The sequence below is a fragment of the Buteo buteo genome, chromosome 6, assembly GCF_964188355.1.
Source record: "Buteo buteo chromosome 6, bButBut1.hap1.1, whole genome shotgun sequence".
NCBI lineage: Eukaryota > Metazoa > Chordata > Aves > Accipitriformes > Accipitridae > Buteo > Buteo buteo.
The window spans coordinates 25,290,213-25,309,470 of NC_134176.1; the positions used below are offsets into that span (position 1 = coordinate 25,290,213).

General features: G+C 49.6%; 2 protein-coding genes across 4 annotated transcripts; one reads left to right on the forward strand and one right to left on the reverse strand.

Moving 5' to 3' along the window:
- The first annotated feature begins 367 nt into the window (after positions 1 to 367).
- LOC142032040 (uncharacterized) lies at positions 368 to 17,286 on the forward strand. Its single transcript, XM_075030095.1, has 14 exons — positions 368 to 576; positions 1,145 to 1,321; positions 1,603 to 1,708; positions 2,219 to 2,341; positions 2,873 to 3,092; positions 4,094 to 4,117; positions 4,917 to 5,039; positions 5,595 to 5,782; positions 6,537 to 6,736; positions 7,062 to 7,153; positions 7,476 to 7,530; positions 8,223 to 8,320; positions 8,462 to 8,791; positions 17,155 to 17,286. Exons 1-13 carry the CDS (start codon positions 470 to 472, stop codon positions 8,674 to 8,676), a joined length of 1,728 nt encoding a protein of 575 aa, XP_074886196.1. The 5' UTR covers positions 368 to 469; the 3' UTR covers positions 8,677 to 8,791; positions 17,155 to 17,286.
- GSTZ1 (glutathione S-transferase zeta 1) lies at positions 9,720 to 19,249 on the reverse strand. Of its 3 annotated transcripts, XR_012650717.1 has the most exons (11): positions 19,115 to 19,228; positions 16,451 to 16,553; positions 15,856 to 15,907; positions 15,053 to 15,120; positions 14,167 to 14,247; positions 13,568 to 13,693; positions 12,953 to 13,028; positions 12,076 to 12,128; positions 11,049 to 11,164; positions 10,759 to 10,808; positions 10,021 to 10,119 (listed from the first exon to the last, which is right to left on the reverse strand). XR_012650717.1 is itself a non-coding variant. In XM_075030097.1 (10 exons), the coding sequence occupies exons 2-10, from the start codon at positions 16,472 to 16,474 to the stop codon at positions 9,993 to 9,995; spliced, it is 657 nt and encodes a 218-aa protein (XP_074886198.1). In that variant the 5' UTR covers positions 16,475 to 16,553; positions 19,115 to 19,226; the 3' UTR covers positions 9,720 to 9,992. The 3 variants fall into 3 exon arrangements, 2 of the variants coding, with proteins under 2 accessions (XP_074886198.1, XP_074886199.1); XM_075030097.1 differs by lacking the exon at positions 11,049 to 11,164 and having other exon boundaries at positions 9,720 to 10,119; positions 19,115 to 19,226; XM_075030098.1 differs by lacking the exons at positions 11,049 to 11,164; positions 16,451 to 16,553 and having other exon boundaries at positions 9,720 to 10,119; positions 19,115 to 19,249.
- Between the last annotated feature and the right edge of the window lie 9 nt (positions 19,250 to 19,258).

Here is a 19,258-nt window from a genome sequence, read left to right on the forward strand (position 1 = left end):
TTTAATTACTGTTTAAGGAAGGTCTGCCACCATCCTGCCTTCTCTTGGTGGCAGCCCTGACTGCCGAATAAGAGAAGCAAGTTTCACACCTGCTCCTTTTTAGGAGCGCTGCGTGAAATGTGTACAGCCGCCACCATTTAGGAATCGGCACACAGCCACCCCTCCCTGGAGAGGGATGTGCGGCTCGGGCTCTCGCCGTGACTGTCATGTACCATGGAGGCGCGGGCGGGCCTGGCTTAGCACCGCCAGAGCTGCGGGCCTTGCCCTCCCCACCTCCTCCCTGCTGCCGGCGCTGCTCCCCCGCCGCTCTCGGGCGCTCCTAACGCCGGCCGAGGCGGGGCGGCCGGGGCGAGCCGCGCCGCCGGCCGCGGCGGGGAGGCCGAGGGCGGCGGATGGCCGGCGGCCGCCCGCGGCTGAGCCGCGGCGCCTTAATGGCGGCCCTCCGCGGCCTACGCGGCCGCCCGCCGCCATGCTGCCCGCCTGCCGCGGGGCCCGGCCGAGGGGCAACGCCCAGGAGAGCGGCCTCGCCTTCTACGTGCTGTGGGCGCTGCGGGAGCCGCCGCGGCGGCTCGGCAGGTGCGGACGGGCTCTGCCACGGGCGGCCCCGCCGCGGTAGCGGCTGCGCCGGGGCCTGCGAGGCCGCCCCGGCCCTGTCCGGGGGGTGGGTCCCCCGCGGGCGGGGGGCGCCTCTCCTCGCCTCTCCTCGCCTCTCCTCGCCTCTCCTCGCCTCTCCTCGCCTCTCCTCGCCTCTCCTCGCCTCTCCTCGCCTCTCCTCGCCTCTCCTCGCCTCTCCTCGCCTCTCCTCGCCTCTCCTCGCCTCTCCTCGCCTCTCCTCGCCTCTCCTCGCCTCTCCTCGCCTCTCCTCGCCTCTCCTCGCCTCTCCTCGCCTCTCCCCTCTGGAGGTGCCCCTGTCCGCGGGGCTGTGCTGCCCCAGCTCACGGCTGCACTCCCTTCCCGGGCTACCACTTGCTTTCTTCATGGCATCCCTGCACGGTCTCCTCTTGAAATGACGCAAACCTTCTCCTTTTGCCCTCCCCTGGCATAAACGTGTTGTCAAGTCTTTTCGTGTATTTTTTGGACCTTTCATTTTATTCCGTGATGATTACCTCTTGTCTTCTGTTGTTTTTCTTCCCTCCCCTCGCAGCAAGTCCAGCAAGATGGGTTTCCAGGCTTGGCTGCCCCTGCCGTTGCCAAAGCAGCTGGTGGTGTTCGGGCTGGGAGACTGGAGCTGTTACTCACCAAACACAAGCATCGTGGCGGACGTGCTGGTGTCCCCGGGCGTCGCGCCGCAGCGGGTCGGCACGCTGGAGCCCACCCGCAGGTCTCGGCGGGAGCTGGTGCTGCCGGGGTGTCAGCAGGGGTGTCCTGGAAAAGCCTTCTGCTCTGTGGTGCTGCCCAGTTCTGCTGGTGTCATCCCAAAGCTGATCAGGCCTGCTGGTCCTCCACCATGGTGTTTCTCTCTAGTGATGCTTTCAGCTTCCTTTTGGCTGCTTTCAGGGCTGGATCTTTTTTGGCTTTGGGGTGTTACCAGCTAGTGTGGAGCAGGACTTTTTCCCAGGTCAATGTCACTTCTTGGCTGAAACCCCATGGTCCCTTGTGCAGGTCTCTGGTGTGGGAAGGTGACTGGAGGACAGATATTTTCATGGCCTCATTGAAAGAGATGGATAAAGGCAACTCTGTGAAGCTTGTACTGACTGTCAATGGACAGGTAAAAAAGCTGACATCCTACTCTCTTCCTGCCCAGGGTCCTAAATGTTGTTACTTCTGAGCTACAGAGCTTCCTCTCCCACTGTCTCGTTTTCCTTCTCTTTACTACTCCAAGGCAGAGCTGCCTCACGTGGATCTGTTAACGCTTATTTGTGCTGAGCCTAAACCTCCTGTGATGCTCCAGGCTATTCCCTAAACAGCTTTGCCAGAACACCTCATGTGTCGCAGGACATGGGTAACAGAGAGCGGTTCACTTGCAGTTCCACTTTCTCCTGGGTCTGTGGTACTTACACAGTTGTTTTACCTTCTGCTGAAGCCCTTGGATTTAGCACCTCCCAGTGCCTGGCTTTGCTTTTCTTTGTTTATTCTCTTGGTGCTGGAGATGAAAGCTGGGCTATTCCCTTGCAGCGAATCTGACCTTTGCAAGACATCTTTTTGCTCACCCTTTGTGGATGGAGGCCAGCACTCTCGGTGTGTCCTTTTATTCTCACTGTCACTGTCTCTGCCACAGCTGCTCCGAGGTGTCTCCAGCAGTACACCCACCCACCCCTTCCTCATCCCAGAGACCACCCAGTCACCAGTGCTCCCAGCAGATGATATGCCCCTTGGTCAGGACCTGGAGCATCCTACTGTGGTACGTGTATCTTGGAGCCTTCCTCTCATTATTTCATCCTCTGCTTAGTACCTTTTCCCTCACTTGTAGCTGCTTAGTTGATGTCTAGCAGAAACATTTGCTGCTGCTCTCTTAGTGGAGACCTGGCTAAGCAAGTTTTGGAGCTGAAGATTCACTTGTGCTAAAGAAAGTGGTACTCCATTGAAATGCTTTTGGAAGGGTTGAATTTAACAGCCCTTGGTGGGTTGATCGATCAGCCTGGTTACTCCTAGCACAAATGGCCTTTCTGCCTTTCCAGTTGCCTTGTGTTAGCTGTGTCCATCGCAGCTAGCAGTCTGAAAGCAGACCACTGGGCATATAGCAGCAGGTAGCTGCATTGCTCAGCATATATTTGGTGGCTGATGCTGTTGGCATGCTGGCTCTTAAGCCTCAATAGGAAGACAAGCCTGAAAAGTCACCATGTGAAACTAATCTGTGGCCCAGCAATAGACAACTCACAGTAGCCTCAGGTCTTTTTCTTCAGGGCTGATTTGACTGGGACTCTTGTCACAGGTTAAGAGTCAGAGCTCAGAGGTGACTGCTAGAGCATCCAGGCATGGGAGGAAGGACGTCTGCCCAGCACTGAGGACCCTGGTGGTACCCTGTGCCCTGAAACCACCATGTGGCAAGGTGGAACCCAGCCAGGCCTGGAGGAAGAGTCCTGTCCACCCCAAGAAGCCCAGGAAAGTTTTATTTGAACCCACAGCATCTGAGAGAGATCTCAGTGAAGAAGGTAACTCTGGCAGCTTCCAGGTTTATTTTACAGGTCTTGTCTGAATGATCTGCTGGGCAACAACTTCCCAGTCCATTTCTCTGTATACCTCCCAGGCAAGATGGGCTTGTCTGTCTCGGCTTGCAAAATACCGAGAACTGCTCCTTAGTGCTGGATAAACTGCTTGATGATTTTTCTGCCTGTTGGGAAAAGGCCAGAAATAGAACATGGGACACTCTTAGCATCAACACTCTGTACCATAACGTAATATGCGTATTTCTTCATATGAGTAAAAGTGCTTTATAAGTGAAGGCAAGTATCATTAGCCTCGTTTTACAAAAGAGTAAATTGAGGCACAAGAAAGTTACCTACTGTGACATTCTGTAACCTCTCCATTAGTCTGTTTGTTCCCCTGCTAACAGCATACCACTTGGTCCATAGAAGACATTGGTTATTATTAAGGTATAGAGAATATAAAAAGGAATATATGTATAATTAGTGTAATTGTACTGACTTTTCAGTAATGAGAAGGTAGCTGCCAAGGGATTTGGAAACAAAACCGTTAGCTTCTGGAGTGTGAATTCCAAGTCAGCTCCAGGGTGTGACCAAGTTTGTGTGTAAATGTTTGACAATAGCTCAGTAGTCCCCATGTGAAGTGACTTCTTGGGACTTGGCTTGCTTCTCACAAAGGCAAATATAGCTCCATCATAAAGTTGCTTCTGCTGTAGGCAGTATGAGAAGTGGGGAAATGAGCTTCCATCAGAGGGGTAAAATGCAATGGTGACAGCATGATGGCCCTCAAAGGAAGCATGCCTTGCTCTTACCTGTCTTCTGCATTTCTTCTTCTGAGACTTTCTTCAGGATTCTTGGTCTTGCACCTTGTTTGTTACAGTGAGGTAGCTTTGTGCTGGGGGTTGGAGGAAGGAAGGCCAAAGGGCTCTTAAACCATGGAGTTGAACATTTTCCAGGGTATGTCTGCTGGCTGCTTTCTTTATGGGGCCATCTCTGTGTTTCCTCTGCAGATCTGGCAGTGGAGGAGTTGCGAGGTGAGGATCTGGTTCCTAGATCCTGGTTTGTCTTTTCAGCTACTTGGTGATGCAATTCCCTTTAATGTCACAGACCTTTCATGCTTCATCCTTTATCTCCCCAGGGATCAAGAATAACAAGTAGGTTGTGTGTATATACTGTTCTCCTCCATGCGATTGCCCTCAGTATAGGTGCTTTCAGTACCTTCAGGCTCTCCAATACCCCTCTGTAGCTCCTCTGAATCTCAGGCACACCTCTGGGTGCATAGCTCTTGGAGGCAAAGGGTAAGATGTGGAATAGACTTTGATTAAAAAGTATTTTTTAGCTTGGTCAGCCAACTGCAAGGGCATGGGAGAGAAAAGGAGGAACAGAGCAGTATGAGGAATATCTTTGGATATCAACTCCTGGCTTCTGGTTGCTGTATCTTAGGCACTAACAAGCTGTCCCTGGGTAGCCCTCCCTCACAAGGAGTAACAGGGGGATAGCATAACTGGGATATCCCTTCTGGGGATGGGTAATCGATGGGGGCCATCCAAGCTTGTCTGAAGTGGCAGCCTGTATTTGTCCTACATCCAGCCAGACTCTTTGCTGGCTCCCTCTGCTAGCGATGTCTCTCCTTGTACAGAAATTACTCCCCAAAGCCACAGAAAATCTTCCTCAGGGAGCTATGTCTCTTGCCACCCCAGAGGGAAGAGACCTGGGGCCCTTGCTTTCCCATTTCTTCCCTCTGAGCCTTCAGTTGTCTTCTCCCCAGCAGGGAAGGGAGCTGGGGGTGTCTCATCTGACTCTGCTCACAGCCCTGTGCTCTCCCCTCCCCAGGCAGTCCCAGCCCACGGTGGTGCCATGCCATGTGCCTCAGTGACCTGGGGACAGCTGTTCTGATCGGTGGAGAAGGTGTCGATCAGCAGTCCTGCAAGGATGCACTCTGGAAGCTGGAAATTGGTGGGGACTTTAGGGCTGTCAAAGGCAGTGGGGGCAGTGGGACTTGAGGACAACTCAGGCAGATGGGAGGGGGTACCTGGGGGTCTGTGCATAGGGAGGAGACAGCTAAGGTGTCACATCTCCTAGGATGGTCACCAGGCTGAGCTGAGAGTGTAGGGTGCCATGAGAGGCTGTGGGGTTGTATGTGAGAGCCCTCCAGGAGCTAAGTTCTGGAAAGAGTTGGGTGAGTTTTAAGGGGTAAAAGCAACAGCATGGTTTGCAATCTGCGTGTGGTGACTGGTGGAGAAGTGTGAGATACAATTCCAGTGCCTTGCAGCTTTCTGCAGCTCACTGATCCTCTCTTCCACCTTACTATTCCCCACCTAGTTAGTGTTCCCCTTCATTCCTTACACAGACACATTTCTGTATGAGTCCCTTCTAGCTCTGAATCAGAGGAGAGGAGGAGATGAAGGGAGCAAGGTCTTGGGTAAAGATTTTATGACGTATTCTTTAAATGTGGAGAAATTGAGAGCACCTTTGAACCTTCACACCACCTGTCTGGTGTTGCTTCCACAGACAGTGATTTCTGGCTTCCAGTGGGTTTCCAGCTACAAAATGCCATGCCATCGTGCTTGCGTGGTCACACAGCTACCTATGACCCAGATACCAAGCGTATCTACATCTTTGGGGGCATAAGGGAGGACAAAGACTACAGCAGCATCTACATTCTGGACACAGTCACCTGGAAATGGCTCCTCGTGGCTGTAAGTACTGCAGCTCTTCCAAGACAAAAGCACATGAGGGGGTGGCAGGTCCTGCCTGAATATGGCAATTGTTGTGCCCAATATTCTTGCTCCAGGAGTCTTGATCCACTGTTGCTGCAGGTTGTCTGAGCTGCTTAGTTGGGACTGACAGATATAAGAAGGCCACAAGCTTGACAGAAACCAGGGGCTGTGCCTACAATGAATGAAACAAGGGGAAAAAATGGTTGCTGCAGAGTGCTGTGTCTGACCAAGGTCATGGGTGGGAGGTACTGTACAAGTGGCAGAGGCAAATGGCCTCTCATTTTATATGGTGCTGTTGAGAGCTTCACTGGATGTTGAGTTGAAGAGTTGGTCTTCTCAAATCAGGGACTGGTCTGTGCACAGCAGATCTCTGAGCTCTTTAGTTACCTGTCATGTCCTTGCAGAGGGCCCTGTCAGCGAAGAACTATCTGTCTCTTTCCTGGCTAAGTCACAAGATGGCTTTTACAGAATAAGCCTGGATGAGATCTTTCTGTTTTCTGTCATCTGAGGAAGCTGGGGTAGAAGGTTGACTTCCTTCTCTCATCAGAGCATTCTGGCGGTGCACAGTACACAAAGGATGTACTGTCTGCCCTGGTGGCAAAGATCGGCTGGGGAGCCAATAAAGTGAAAATTGAGACTTGTCAAACTCGCTGCATGAGGTGGGTCCCTTTCCCACCGGTCATGCAGCACATAATGCACTTCTCATAACAAATATATGTTGAACTTTTTCCAGGCTAAAGGGAGGGTGCCAGTGCTCAGCTACCACAGTGCAACTGTCTACCGGAAGGAGCTCTTTGTTTTCGGAGGGACTTCCCCCAAAAAGGCATCACTGGCAGTTGGGCCCTGCAGCAATGTGCTCTATGTCTTCAATCCAGAGCATGAAATTTGGTACCAGCCCATCTCAGAAGGGGAGAAGCCTCTGCCTAGGCTTGGGTGAGAGTGCTCTTATTCCAGCCTTCCAAAACAGAGCAGGAAACCTCTGCTCACCTTCCGTTGCACCACAGTGTAATTTCCTAAATATTATATGATTCTTCTCCGCTGTTTGTTCCTAAAGACAGGGCTATGGTTTGAGCAGTGTGACTCCCAGTACTTCCTGTCGTGAGTCCTGATGGGATTCTGTCCTTGGACTGCAGTGGCTGGGGGTAGAGGCAGGTGTAGACTGAAACTATGGCAGCCCAATAAGCAGAAGCCAAGGCTGAAACGTCAGTTTTGGGAACTTGCTGAAGATACTTTGTTCACTTGCTGCTTCTCTGCCCAGGCATTCAGCTACTCTACTGAAGAACAAGCTGCTGATTTTTGGGGGTCGGAGGACTTCTCTCTACCTCAGTGACATGCATATCCTGGATCTGGGTAAGAAAGTCTGTGCCAGGTGGATGCCTTGGGAAGGTCTGTTCTAAGGCAGGGACTGGGGAATGAGGTATGCTCGATGGGAAGGTAGCATTAATGTTATAAGAACTCCTGACTAGGAAATGGAGATGGAAAACTATGGGGTAAAAAAAAACCCTTTCTGGGGTAAGAGGGGAGGCAAAGGGGAAAAACAAGAGACTGCTTTTTTGAAAGAAGCTGGGTAACAGAGAATGCAGGTTGCTGAAGTGGCAGGGTGTGGAAATTTTTGTCTAGTTATGAGGCTGAGCTTTTTGGGCATTTCACCTGCCTTTCCCCTGGCTGTCAGGTTTCATGGAGTACACGCCAGTGCCCTTCCTCACAGGACAGCCTTCCGCACGTTGGTAAGATCCTATTGCAGACCCAGGAGCTATCTTCTTCCTCTGTCCTTTCTCTTTGAAGTCAGGTTTAAACAGTGCTTGTGATCAGACCCACTTGCATATCTCTGTCTCCCTAGTCAAAATACAGTGGATGGCCCTCTGCTGCAGGACCAGAAATTCCTGTGCTGGCCTAGTTGATGCCTGTAGGGTGTGTGGGAGTACAGACCCCTTAGTCCCCCTGGAAATCTGCCTTTCAGGCTAGGGGAGGTTTTCTGCCATGTGCTAGTGAACTTGCTGTTTGGTCTCCACAGTATGTGGAGTACAACAGACACACAGAGAGGAAGAGACTCTTGTACCAGGACTATGCTGTTCCTAAAGGGACACTATTGCCCACTAGAACAATGACTTAAATCAATCCAAAGCCCAGCTAGCCTGCTATCTCACTCCATAGAGAAAAACATAGGAGTTTTGATAGCTCCTTCTGAGACAGTTAGGTGCTTTTCAGGCCTGATTATGGCCTGACCTGCAGAGGCAAGCAAACAGCTCTTTCGGGGTTATTCAGCAAGTCAGGGCAGAAGAGAAGCAGAAGTTAACTTCCATTCTGCAGCTTAAGCCTCCAGCCTCTTGCTGAAGTCTGCCCACCCCTGCCCATTGCTGACTGAGGCAACCCCAGCAGGTTTTGCTGTAGTCACCTTTTGGCTTTGCTTTGGTCACAGTTTTCATGCAGCTCTGGCTGTGTCGGACCAGAAGGTTCTGATCAGTGGAGGCTGCAATGCCAAGGGAGCCCTGCAGGATGCCTTTGTCTTCCACCTAGGTAAGTGACTCTCCCTGTTAACATAGCTGAAGGTGACTATGGGGCTGCAGTGGTGTTTCTGAACACCTGGTCTGGTCCATTTGTTTCATCCCTTGCACTACGAATGGGCTTGTCAGTATTGATAGCCCCTTTCTACTTCAGATACTCTTTCATGGAGCACGGTGATCCACCACGACCTCTGTTCTGTGCCCCGAGCTGGCCACACGTTGCTTGACCTGACTCCTGCCCACCTGATGGATGTGGACAAGGAGAACAAAGAGGAGCATAACCTGCACACGGTGTTGGTCTTTGGGGGCTCCAACTGTGCCGGGATCTTTTACAACAGCACAGTCAAGATCCAGCTGGATGTAGGATAATGCATAATACTTGGAATGAGCCTGGAACAGCAAGGGCTCTTCACCAGCCTGAATACAGACATGGATGGCAATAAATGAGTCCAAGCAATGTGGCAGTCCAAGCATCTATATGCAGGTGAATGCTGCCTTGGCACAAAGACTTTGTAGAGTCTTTCTGAAGGCTGTGGGTATTGCCCTCTTAGGGTAGCTGCTATACAGCATCAGACTGACAGAAATTGTCTCCCATATCCCTGGCTTGGTACCTGGGCTTGCAGATGAGCCTGCACAGGAACAGTCACAGCCTTCTGGGTTTCTCTTCTCGCCCTACAGGTTTCTGGGCTGGAACCTGTGGAGTGCTTTCAGCTCTGAAGGTGACTCAGGTGTTGGGTTTCATTTGTGATGAGTAGAATGGGATTTACTCATGCCACTTGGAAGGTCCTCACAGTGAAAGTACAGGCATGATTCTGGTTTGGAGGGAATCTGGGGTGGGATTCCCTTGGGCAATAGTCTGCAGCTGAGGACTAGGGAAACACCCAGAGCAGTGTCTGAGGATGGGAAAAGGAAGAGAATGCCATCATTTTCAGTGTACGGGAGTGAGCTGGTTGTGTCTTGCCGACTATGGCACAACCATGTAGCTTTGCTCTAGAAAGACGATTATAAATTCCACAAGACTACTGCTAGATGTAAGGAAGAGGTACAAATCAGCTGTCCCAGTAGTAGTTCTTTTGTCATTACAAGGGGTGGCAGAGTTGCTGACTGTTGGCTCTTACAAGACCCATGGGACTCAAAAAGGGTTGGGATTAAGCTGTCTTCTGTCAGAGACTAGCTCTTACTGTTTATATCCATGGCACTGATGATGATGCCATAGCTCTGAGACAGCTGCAAGGACAAGCAGGCCTGCTGGGTTAGCAGCACACTGTGTACACTGGTTCCCTGATGCTCTTTCTGTAGATGGGAGAAAGAAGAAGCCCCTGTGGGGAGTCCAGAATTCGCTCAATGCCTCACAGTTGTTTGTGGCCATATTCCGCCCCCCCCGCCCAAAGCCATACAAAGGGGACTTCTGATAATTATAGATGCTACTGCTTTAATGTGCTTCATGGAGATACATCAAATAGAAAAAACATAGTCAGAAGTAGCTGCAAGCTTTCCAGCACAAGCATAGCTCCTGTAAGTCATCCAGGCTACTTCCAGGTCCTCTTCCTGGGTGCCTTCTTCCCACCCAGATAAAAGTGAGACAATAGCACTAGGGCCTCCTGCTGGCACTCAAGTCCTACTCAAGCAGTAGCTGTTGTCCTCTTTGACCCTTCAGCTTACTTGATGTGATGAGTAGAAAGGCTTCAAGCTCGCAGCTCTGCAGGAGTATCTGGCTGCAGGGATGGGTGGCTTACTTTGAATGCCTCTAACTCCAGGAGAGCTTTGTTTATTCTGGTTATTATGGGATATGGACCCATATCCACTTTGAATCTGCAAAAGGAAAAGAATTTGTGAGGTACTATGAGTTGGACAGCCAGTGCAGCAGTGAGCAGAAGAGCAGAGGAGTATGCTGTGCCTGCCCAGTATGGGAGAATCTCACAGGCTAGGGTACATTTGCATTAAGAGAAAAGATTCATCCTTGTAGGTTTAAAAACAAATGCTAGAGGAAAGGTTAGTTCTTCCATCTTGACTAGGCTTTTACATAGTGTGCAGCAGAAGGTAAGAAGGCACTATGCTTTTCCTGGGAATCATGCAGCCACTACTTGCATAGGTTTAAGGCTTTCAACAAATAGAGTCAGATTAATCTTTGCCCTGTCTGCAGCATAAATATAGGGCAAACAGGGAAAGAGGATGTGGAGTGTGGGCAGCCTTAGCTTTTCTAAGGACATAGATCAGGTTTCCTCCAGGGGCCTCTAAGAAGAGAGCACAGCTCCTTATTTCCAAGAGCTTCCAAAAGAGATAGTATTTGTGACATAGGAAAGCATCCCTCCTGCCTCCCCTATCCAGTTATGGATTCTTCTCTTTATGAATTTTCCTAATAGGCACAAGGAGCAGCAGAAGGTAACCTCTGACAGCCCAGCACAAGGAGTAGGTGCCCTTGAAGAGTGCCTCAAGCTTAGCCTTGATTACCTTTCAGCATTGAAAACTTGAGGCACCAAGCACAGATCAGCCATGGAGACCTGCAAATGTAGCAGAGAAAAGGGGTCAGAGTAACTCAGAGCCTGTCCCATCATGCTTCACTGTCGTGGCAGGCTTTTACAGCAGGATAGAAATTATTTTATCAGCCAGTACAGAGGAGTTATCACAACAATCCCATTCTTTAATCCAGCATAAATAATACAACAACAGTACAAGGAAAGGAGCTTCATAGGAGTCACTAGTAGAAGAAGCCATCGGCTTTCAGGGAGCTTCATATTTACCAGCTGATCATCATGACTTCAAGGACAAAGTGCTTCTATGGCAACTGCCTCTGAGCAAAGAAGTCTGCTGGCAAGCTGCAGAGGGAGGCGATGGAGGGAAGGGGCAGTTTGTGTGGCTGGGAAAAGATGAATAAATTTTGTTTGTTTGCATTGCAGGAGTATCAAGCAGCTCCTGCTGATGTCAAGACCTGATACGTGATAGGGCCTTTGCACACAGGCTCAGGGACTTGCAATCTGAAGAGAAGACTCAAGGACAATACAGCTAGCTGCACAGAGGCAGCTACCCCCCACCCCACTCCCCAGGTCACAAAGTTCTGGGTGCCTTTCAGAGCACATATTATTCTCCAGCATAAGATCTCATAACTAGCTTTTGCCCACCAAGGTCTCCAGTTCCATAAGGCTCCTACTAGACAATCCTCTGGATCACAGGTCATTGCAGGAGTCTTCCTTTTTGCCAGGCTTTTATAGGAAGGATCCAATTGCCTGCCAAACTGGACTACTAAATGGAAGAGGCCTGAGTGGCCTCTAGCTTGGTAAGGGTCAGAACAGCTTGTTTGTGAGCTCTCTGAAATCTGTCCATGTTAAAATTGGACAAACGGAGCAGAAAAATACAATACAACTTGGTTAAAGGTTCCACAGAGCAGAGCTAAGAACTGAACCTGTGTTTTTTGAGCCAAGCTTTGCCCCTATGACAGGACACTTTGAATTCCAAATCTCTTCAAAGTGAAATATATAATCTGTTTCCACATTCACTAGTAGAAGCCAGATCCTAGATACAGCTGCAGAATCTGGCCATCAGCAGGTTATAGGCAGGGATAAGTAAACATCTCTGTAGCTATTTGCAAGTCAGTAATGGCCTAAGTGGGATCCATGCAGCTATTTTTCTTATGGTGAAGGCATAGCATCTAACTCCAGGCACAGGCTGGAGTTGTTCTGTGTCTCCACAACTAATTTCCTTTCCTGTTTTATGGAATATACTGGGGTTTTCAGTTCTCCAATGGTACACAACACTCCCGCAGATACTTACTTCATCCCCTACACAGTAGCGCCCAGCAGTGTGCTGCAGAGTCTGCTCCAGTGCTGTCGAGAGAGGTGGTATACTGGAGTGAGGCATTGGAAACTCATTTGAAAGGGACACCAAAGACCCTTTAGACTGGGAATTATGAACAAAGGTATTTTGACCCTGAGCTGAGTATGAAAAAGGAGCAATTTGGGACAAAACCTAGAAGGAACAGAAATCTTACAACAGCATAGTTACAGGAGTCTTTAGGGTCCTTCAGCCTTTTGGGACCCAGGGGGATTTCAGCTGCTTCAGGCAATGGACCTGAAATACTAGCAGGACAATGTAGAGATACATGAGAGCGGGGAAGGGAAAAATGCAAGTGTTCAGTCAGTTTGTGTCTGTCTAGAAGTGAAGATGGGCCTGCCATTCCAGCACATGGGGGAAGGGTTTTTGAGGAAACAAAAAGCACTGTATGTCTCCGAGGGAGGTAAAGAAATACTCTGCTGCTTGCTAGATTCTGTGGGAGTTTGCCACCAGATGTATTTTGCCTGAGGACAAAAGCATATCAATATAGATTGATAGAGCTTTAAAGCAAAAGGCACTAGTTAGGGAGCAGCTGAGTGGAAAGGAGAAGTGCTGTCAGCCCTCATGCGTGAGGGTGAATCAACTGCTATGGTGTACAGGATGGCCTCAGGCTTTCCCTCTTCCATGCATAGCAGTGTAAGTGCCCTGTGGACAGTATCCTTCCTCTGAGACCCTGGAGTGCTACCAGCAGGGCAGGACCCCAACACACCAGCCTAGGGAGATCTGTTGTTCTGCTTAAGGAGGAAAGTAGAACCCTAGTGGTGCAGAGTTTTGAAGGGTCAGTCAAAGTACTGATAAATTTGGATGTGGGACGCACCTTGGAAGCCAGATGCAATGCAGTTCTGAGCCCATTCCATTTTTTTCTCCCCCATTTGTTTCAGGACGCTTAGGTTCTGTGAAGGCAAGTGATCTCCAGGTTAGATTGACCGCTGCTGGCTGGATTTTGCCCACTGCTTCATCCAGTGGAGGAGAGGGGAGACAAGGAGTTGCCAAGCCTGAACTCCCAGCCTGAGTTCAGCCTGCTGGGTCAGCCCTGACTTCACCCTCACTGAACCGCGCACCCTGATGTTTCTCTCTCCTGAGACTGTCCTTCTGTACCAGCTGCCAGGGTATCCCTTTGCCTCTGCCCTTTGGGTTACTCAGTTGTTGTCTTCCTAAAATATACTAGACCCTGCAGTGTAACTGCGTGGGTTCAGCTGTTTCTGGAAAGAACCCTGGGGTGCTATAGGATTTTCTTTGTAGGAAATACTGTATTGTTGCCATTGGCAGATCAGGAAGAGGCTAAGCAGAGATTTCATTTGCTAACACACAGTCTTAAGGTCTGCCACTCTATTGGCTGGCAGCAATTTAAAGAAACTGAGTTTTTCAGAGATACAGACTCCTGGAAAGCCCTTCTGGTTTTCTCATTTGCAAGGATATGACAAGGCAATACCTGGAGTGGCTGAATGCCAGAAACAATATGATCTGCGATCATTCTGACTTGGGCTCTCTTCTTCAGATCTTGGGGCAGGAGCCTGGGGTTAGGACAAGTGTCTTCTAGGTAATGAATTATAGCTAGCTGTAATGGACAAAGAGATAGGGGAGGTTATTGGAGAGCCAAGGAAAAGTTCACATCCTGAACACAGGGGAAAGGGGAGCTGATCCAAGAGAATACAACAGCTTTTGAATGAAGTTTGTTAGCAATCCAAGCAACAGGATATCCATCCCCTTCGATGTCTGCTTGGGACCTTGTTGTCATTTAGCCCAGCTGTAATTTCAGGCAAACCCTGGCACAGCCGTCTAAGTCAGACTACAAACTGTTCAGTGAAAGGTGGAGTTATGAACCAAAGCTGAATTGAGCTTAAATCCTTGACAGCAGTTTCCCAGCAGAGACTATATGCTATTTCTGCCCCCAAGATTGTTTATCAAAAATACCACCTTTTTTCCAATGCACAGGTGAGAGCTCTGGGGGAAGAGATGGGGCAAAGCTATCCCCTCCAGACTGGCAGCATCTGAAGTGAATGGTTAACAGGGATGTGGCTGGTAACTCACTGACTGAGAAAGGGTGATGCCATCAATTTTCAAGGCTGGGACTTGCTGCATTGGATTCACTGCCTTGAATTCAGCAGAAAACTGTGGAAACAAACCTGAGATTACTGCAACAAGAAATTCTTCTTCCTTGTTTTCTCCCCCTAGAACCCAGTAACAAAATGGATTTTTTTTTTTTTTTTACCTGGCTTTTCCCTCTACCTCAGTACTAATATTTGCAGTAGTATTTGCTGTACCATTAGCCTACACCAAGCTCTCACTGGGGCTTAGGGACCACTGCATCCAAGGCCAAACTGCCTTACTTCTTGATAAACCATCAATACAAAGCCCAGGATGGGTAGTACTGCAACAGTGTCACTATTACTGTTCTAGTTCTCCAACTCTGTCTTAGCCCATACTAGCACATCAAGCCGGTGGTGCTACTTGGTGCATGACTCCCAGCTAAGGCCTCTCAAATAAATTCTCAGTGAACATCTCTTCTGGCAATCCACTCATTTAGCATCTTTTGGACACACCACCACCACCACCACACATACTTTCTGGTGTTAAGTGAGTGAGGTTGAGTCTGTGTTTAAACTGCAGTGCAGCTTCTCTGAAGTCTGTGTGTCAGGTATGTTCAGTTATATCATGCTAAGCAGGAGCAATACATCTTCAGCCTTATGAAATTCAGTCACAGATGTTTAAGATAGGAGAAGACCTTTAGTCTCCTGCAGTCATCTCCCCCTATCCTGCATGCCAGGGAATACTGGTTTAAAGCAACTATTAATTACAAAGAAGCAGTAAGGAATTCAGTGACTTTGCCTGTGAACTTTCTAGTGCTGATCCCAATTCTCCTAATGAACCCCAAGTTCAGTACCCCTGGAGAGAGCAATGGTAGCTGTATCCTTACCTGCTGTCCCCCATCCTTCAGGAGGTTCACTGGCACCACATCATAGGCAATCCCTTTCAGAGCCAGTGCTAGGGAGAACAAGAGTGTACAGCTTCAGACAGGCACGCTGAGACCAGTTTCATTGGTAATGGGCTTAGGGAAACCCTATCATCTCCATTTGAAAAAAGAATGGCTTTAAAACCAAAAAAGACCCTATCCCTCAAGAAAGGTGGCCCGAGTCCACCGAGGAGGTAGCATGATGGCAAATGAAGGACCAAAACACTAAAGATCAGTCCTGGCAAAAACGCTGCATTATTCAAAATAAGCTTTGCCACTCTTTGCAGTGCAGCCCCTCCTGACGGGGCTTATACAGGGCAGGGTGGGGGCTGTGCTTACCTGCAAATCCTTGCTTAAGACTGTCTCAGTCCAAGCAGGGACTGTTTCTAGCCCTGCTTAGCTCTCAAGACCTGGGCAAACCAGAGTCTGAGGCAGTATCACTATGAAAACAGAGTGTAGGGCCCTTGTAGATAATGTGGAAGAAACAGCCATCTGCATCACGTTAACTTTACAAAAGGAGTAATTCCCTCTCACTAGCTGCAGGCTGAGTGAAGCCTTCCTGTCTGTTCCTCTCCCTTCCCCCTTCTCCAGGTAGGCTGTGGTATTCCCTTCCCTCCCACTCCAGAGAAGGGTGAGGGAAATGCCTCACTGTTCCAGGATCATGTTTGCAGATCTCTCTCTTAAGTTACTGATTAATTGGGTTAGTGAAGGGGAGGTTACTGCAACCACACCAAAACAATAAAACGGAGATCAATACTGGATCTTACCAATTCTCACTCTCCAAGAGCAGGAACTTCGGAAATAGCTATAAAGTATCGGCTGAGAAGAGAAAGCCAGGTAAAGTGGTTATATGGTGGGAACACCAGATTATTGTAAGGAGAACAATGCATGAACAAAAGGCATTTTAGGAACTGTAAGACAGGGCAGAGCAAGGTTTGGGGAAGAGAGGGCTCCTTTCTGAAAGTGACTGCTCCTGTTTTGGGCGTACAGGTGGTGTCCCTGTCTTTCCTGCTGGCCCTCTGAATATTTAGTTGCACCTGATGTTTCCAGCAATGCACAAGTGACCTTAAAATCATCCCCTACAAAGCTTCCCTCTTTGTCCCTATCAGATGTTGCTAACTTTTATCCCATCTTGGATTTTTTAAGCAGACTCCCCACTGATTATGCCAAGTGCCTGCACTGGGTATTTGCATGGCATGAAATGGCTTCTACTGCCACACAGGGCAGGGCAAGGCCTCTTTCCAAATGACAAGAGCTACTGCTGTTGCAGATGAATGCCAGGAGGGCTGACAGCTCATCTCTACCTGAGCTCCAGCACCAAGGCAGCTTTCACAGACCCTTCCACCCTGTCCGAGCCCTTACCTTTTCAGATGCCATGGTCAGCATATGCAATCTACTCCAGGAAACAAAAACAACCTCTTCGCTTTCCCTTTTACCTCAGCTGGGATGGGGGAAGGCTTCTCTCCTAAAGCCAATGAGAAAAGGACTATGCTCCCAAATCTGTGCCCAGGGCACAAAACCAGCCAGTCAGATTCAATCCTGAGTGACTGCTGTCAGCTGCATCTGCATCTCCGTGTGCTGTGCTGCAGCCCCAGCCCTGATATCAGAACCATTAACCAGCTTTGAGCTTGGAAGCACATTTAGGAACCATCCTTATTTCCCTAGCTTTTTGTTCAGAAATAAGTAAGATATCTAGAGAGCCTGTCAGGCTCTCAGCAGTTGCCAGTGCAGAAATATAGCCCTGGGGAACAAAACAAGGAAACCGAAGCCACAGGCAGAATTTCTGTTTCACTAGGGAATGACTGCCAGCTCCCTGAACAGGGGCTGCCTTTGTGGGGAGGTCCCTTAGGATTCTCCTGTGGCCCTCCTCCCATCAGTACCAGCCGGTGCAGAGGGTTTTCTATGTTGCAGGCCTGGGAGAGGCTGCTACTCTGCTCCCAGGCCAACTTTGTGCAAAATATGAAGCTCGCTTTTTTGTGTTATGGTCTTTTCTTTCCACACAGGAAATTGGTACTCATGCATGTCTCTAAATAAACCCATAATCATGTCTCTTCTTTCTTCCATAGATCCCATGGCGTGCCAAGGATCTCTCTGTGTCTCCGCTCCCCCAAAATGCATAGAAATTGTACCAGAGAAGCAAGGCAGAAAAAGTCAGGGATTTGCTCACTGACACACAATCTGTCAACAGAAAACCAGAGAGACCCCAAGGATCTCTGCGCTCCAGTCCTCTTTGTAAACTTGATCCTTCTCTTACAGTTTAGACTGGTTCAAATAACTTTAAATTAGGTATGCATTTGATTAAATTACTCTAGTCAAAGTTTACTGAAGAAATGCTTTATAAGTGAGGAAGGAAGTGATAGCAGTATTGGCAACACTTTTGTGGACAAAGTATTTACTCATTTTCTTAAATTCTCTGCGTCTAGAATCAGGGTATTAGAAATCTCAGCTATGCTTTTTTTCAAATGTCTACCCTGCTGGGTTGCAGGGAAAGAAACAGAAACTATGACTTCAAAAGGGAAACATACAGCATTCATGACATGCTATTTTTATTTGTTTTTTTTTCCTGGGGACCTTGCTGATGATTTTTTGGCTCAGATAAATTCATGTCCTTCACCACATCTGTTTTGGACTCTGGCCTCTGACCTGACAGAGACATTTCTCCTGATCCTCTCTACAGTTCTTTGTTGTTTTTGCAGCCTGCACTGTCACTTGTAATAAATTGTGCTAAGTTAATTGCTTCACTCTACAATTTCAAGGCCCCAGGAGATTTCACCAAAAAGAACATGGAAAACAACCCATCCCTCAGCTGGGAGCTCTGTCTCCAGAGGCTGGGGCCAGGAGTGATCTCCTGAGTTCATGCTGTTTTGCTCCCAGCAGCCGGGAAGATCACAGGCAAAACAATCAGCTAAGTAAAGACTAGAGACAGCAGGAGTGTTTTGTCCTCAGTGGACAGGTCCCAGAGTGACATATCTAGTCTTCCTCAGACGAAGAGCTGAGCACGGGCCAGGGAAGTAGCAGGGAAGAAATGCCTCCATTTACAACCCCATGGGGTACAATCCCCATAAGCTACAGGTAAGACCAGTTGGAGCTGGAAGGACAGCAGGAGGACAACATTTGCCTGATGTCTACTGAGATTTCTGGGTTTGGTTCTGTTTTCATTTTCAGCAGCAGTGGTACAGTGAGGAAAATTTGGGCTTAAATCCCAATCCAGAGTAAAAATCTGGGAAATGCATTTCACTGTTTAGGAAGATGGAAAAGACACCCCAAACTTTTGTGTGTTGAGCTCTCAGGTTTCCCATCCTGTCTGCTTCAGTATGGTCTCCTCTGGATACCACCTCTTTCCAGGCTGTACTTGGGATGTACTTGGAGAGGCAAAATCTTTCTTTCATCTGTTTCTTGAGACCCATCACTCCAAGCAGCCTGCACACACAGATTGATGCAGAAGAGCTGCCCATGTGGGACACGAGACAGAAGACTGCTCCTTGGAGGCTTGCGCAGGGGAAACCTCGGTGTCTGAAACGCACCACTTGTATTCTGCTGGCTTAAAATGTAAAGGTATAAGCAGAGGAAGAGGCCTGCTCCTAAACCCTCAGTATCTCTGCAGCAGGCATCGGTGTTAACAGCTATCGTGGATAAACTATCTTAAGTGAACACCACCACTGCTTTGAAAGGCGTTAGTTTTATTTAGCATGGGGGCAAAGTCCTTGCTCTCCACTGAGACAGAGACGTGGGTGCAGGCCGGGGCAGCAGAAATCTAAGAGACGCCGTGCAGGGTGGCGCAGTCCTCCCGCCAACCGCCGTCCCGGCCTTTCCGCGGAGGCCGGGGCACCAGAAGCTGATTTCGGCCGCGATCCCAGTCAGCTGCCGAGGCCGGCGGCGAGGCTAAACCGAGCGAGGCCCGCGCCGGCCGAGGGCGGAGAACCGCCGCCCGGCGCCCCGCCGCCGCCATCGCTCCCCGCTCCCCTCCCTGCCTCCCGCCCGGCGGCTGCCGCTCCGCAGGGAGAGCGCCGAGCCAGCACCGCGTACCTTGGCCGCGGCAGAGCTCATCCCGCGCCGCCACCCTCCGCGAGGGCTGCAGTTTCAGCCCCGTCCCGGCCTCGGAGGGCCGCCCCCTCACCTCAGGGCTCGCCCGCGGCAGGACTACATCTCCCAGCGTGCCCCGCGCCCCTC

What these genes read in the sequence shown, in the direction of transcription:
- LOC142032040 (XM_075030095.1), top strand. Translation starts at nt 470, where the DNA reads ATGCTGCCCGCCTGCCGCGGGGCCCGGCCGAGGGGCAACGCCCAGGAG. An exon ending in ACTCTGGAAGCTGGAAATTG is followed by an intron (nt 5,040 to 5,594) that starts GTGGGGACTTTA and finishes TTGCTTCCACAG; the next exon opens with ACAGTGATTTCTGGCTTCCA. An exon ending in GGAAATGGCTCCTCGTGGCT is followed by an intron (nt 5,783 to 6,536) that starts GTAAGTACTGCA and finishes AACTTTTTCCAG; the next exon opens with GCTAAAGGGAGGGTGCCAGT.
- GSTZ1 (XM_075030097.1), bottom strand. Translation starts at nt 16,474, where the DNA reads ATGCTGACCATGGCATCTGAAAAG. An exon ending in TGAAGGATGGGGGACAGCAG is followed by an intron (nt 14,248 to 15,052) that starts GTAAGGATACAG and finishes TTGTTTCCACAG; the next exon opens with TTTTCTGCTGAATTCAAGGC. An exon ending in GCATCACCCTTTCTCAGTCA is followed by an intron (nt 13,694 to 14,166) that starts GTGAGTTACCAG and finishes TGTCCATTACAG; the next exon opens with CTAGCTATAATTCATTACCT.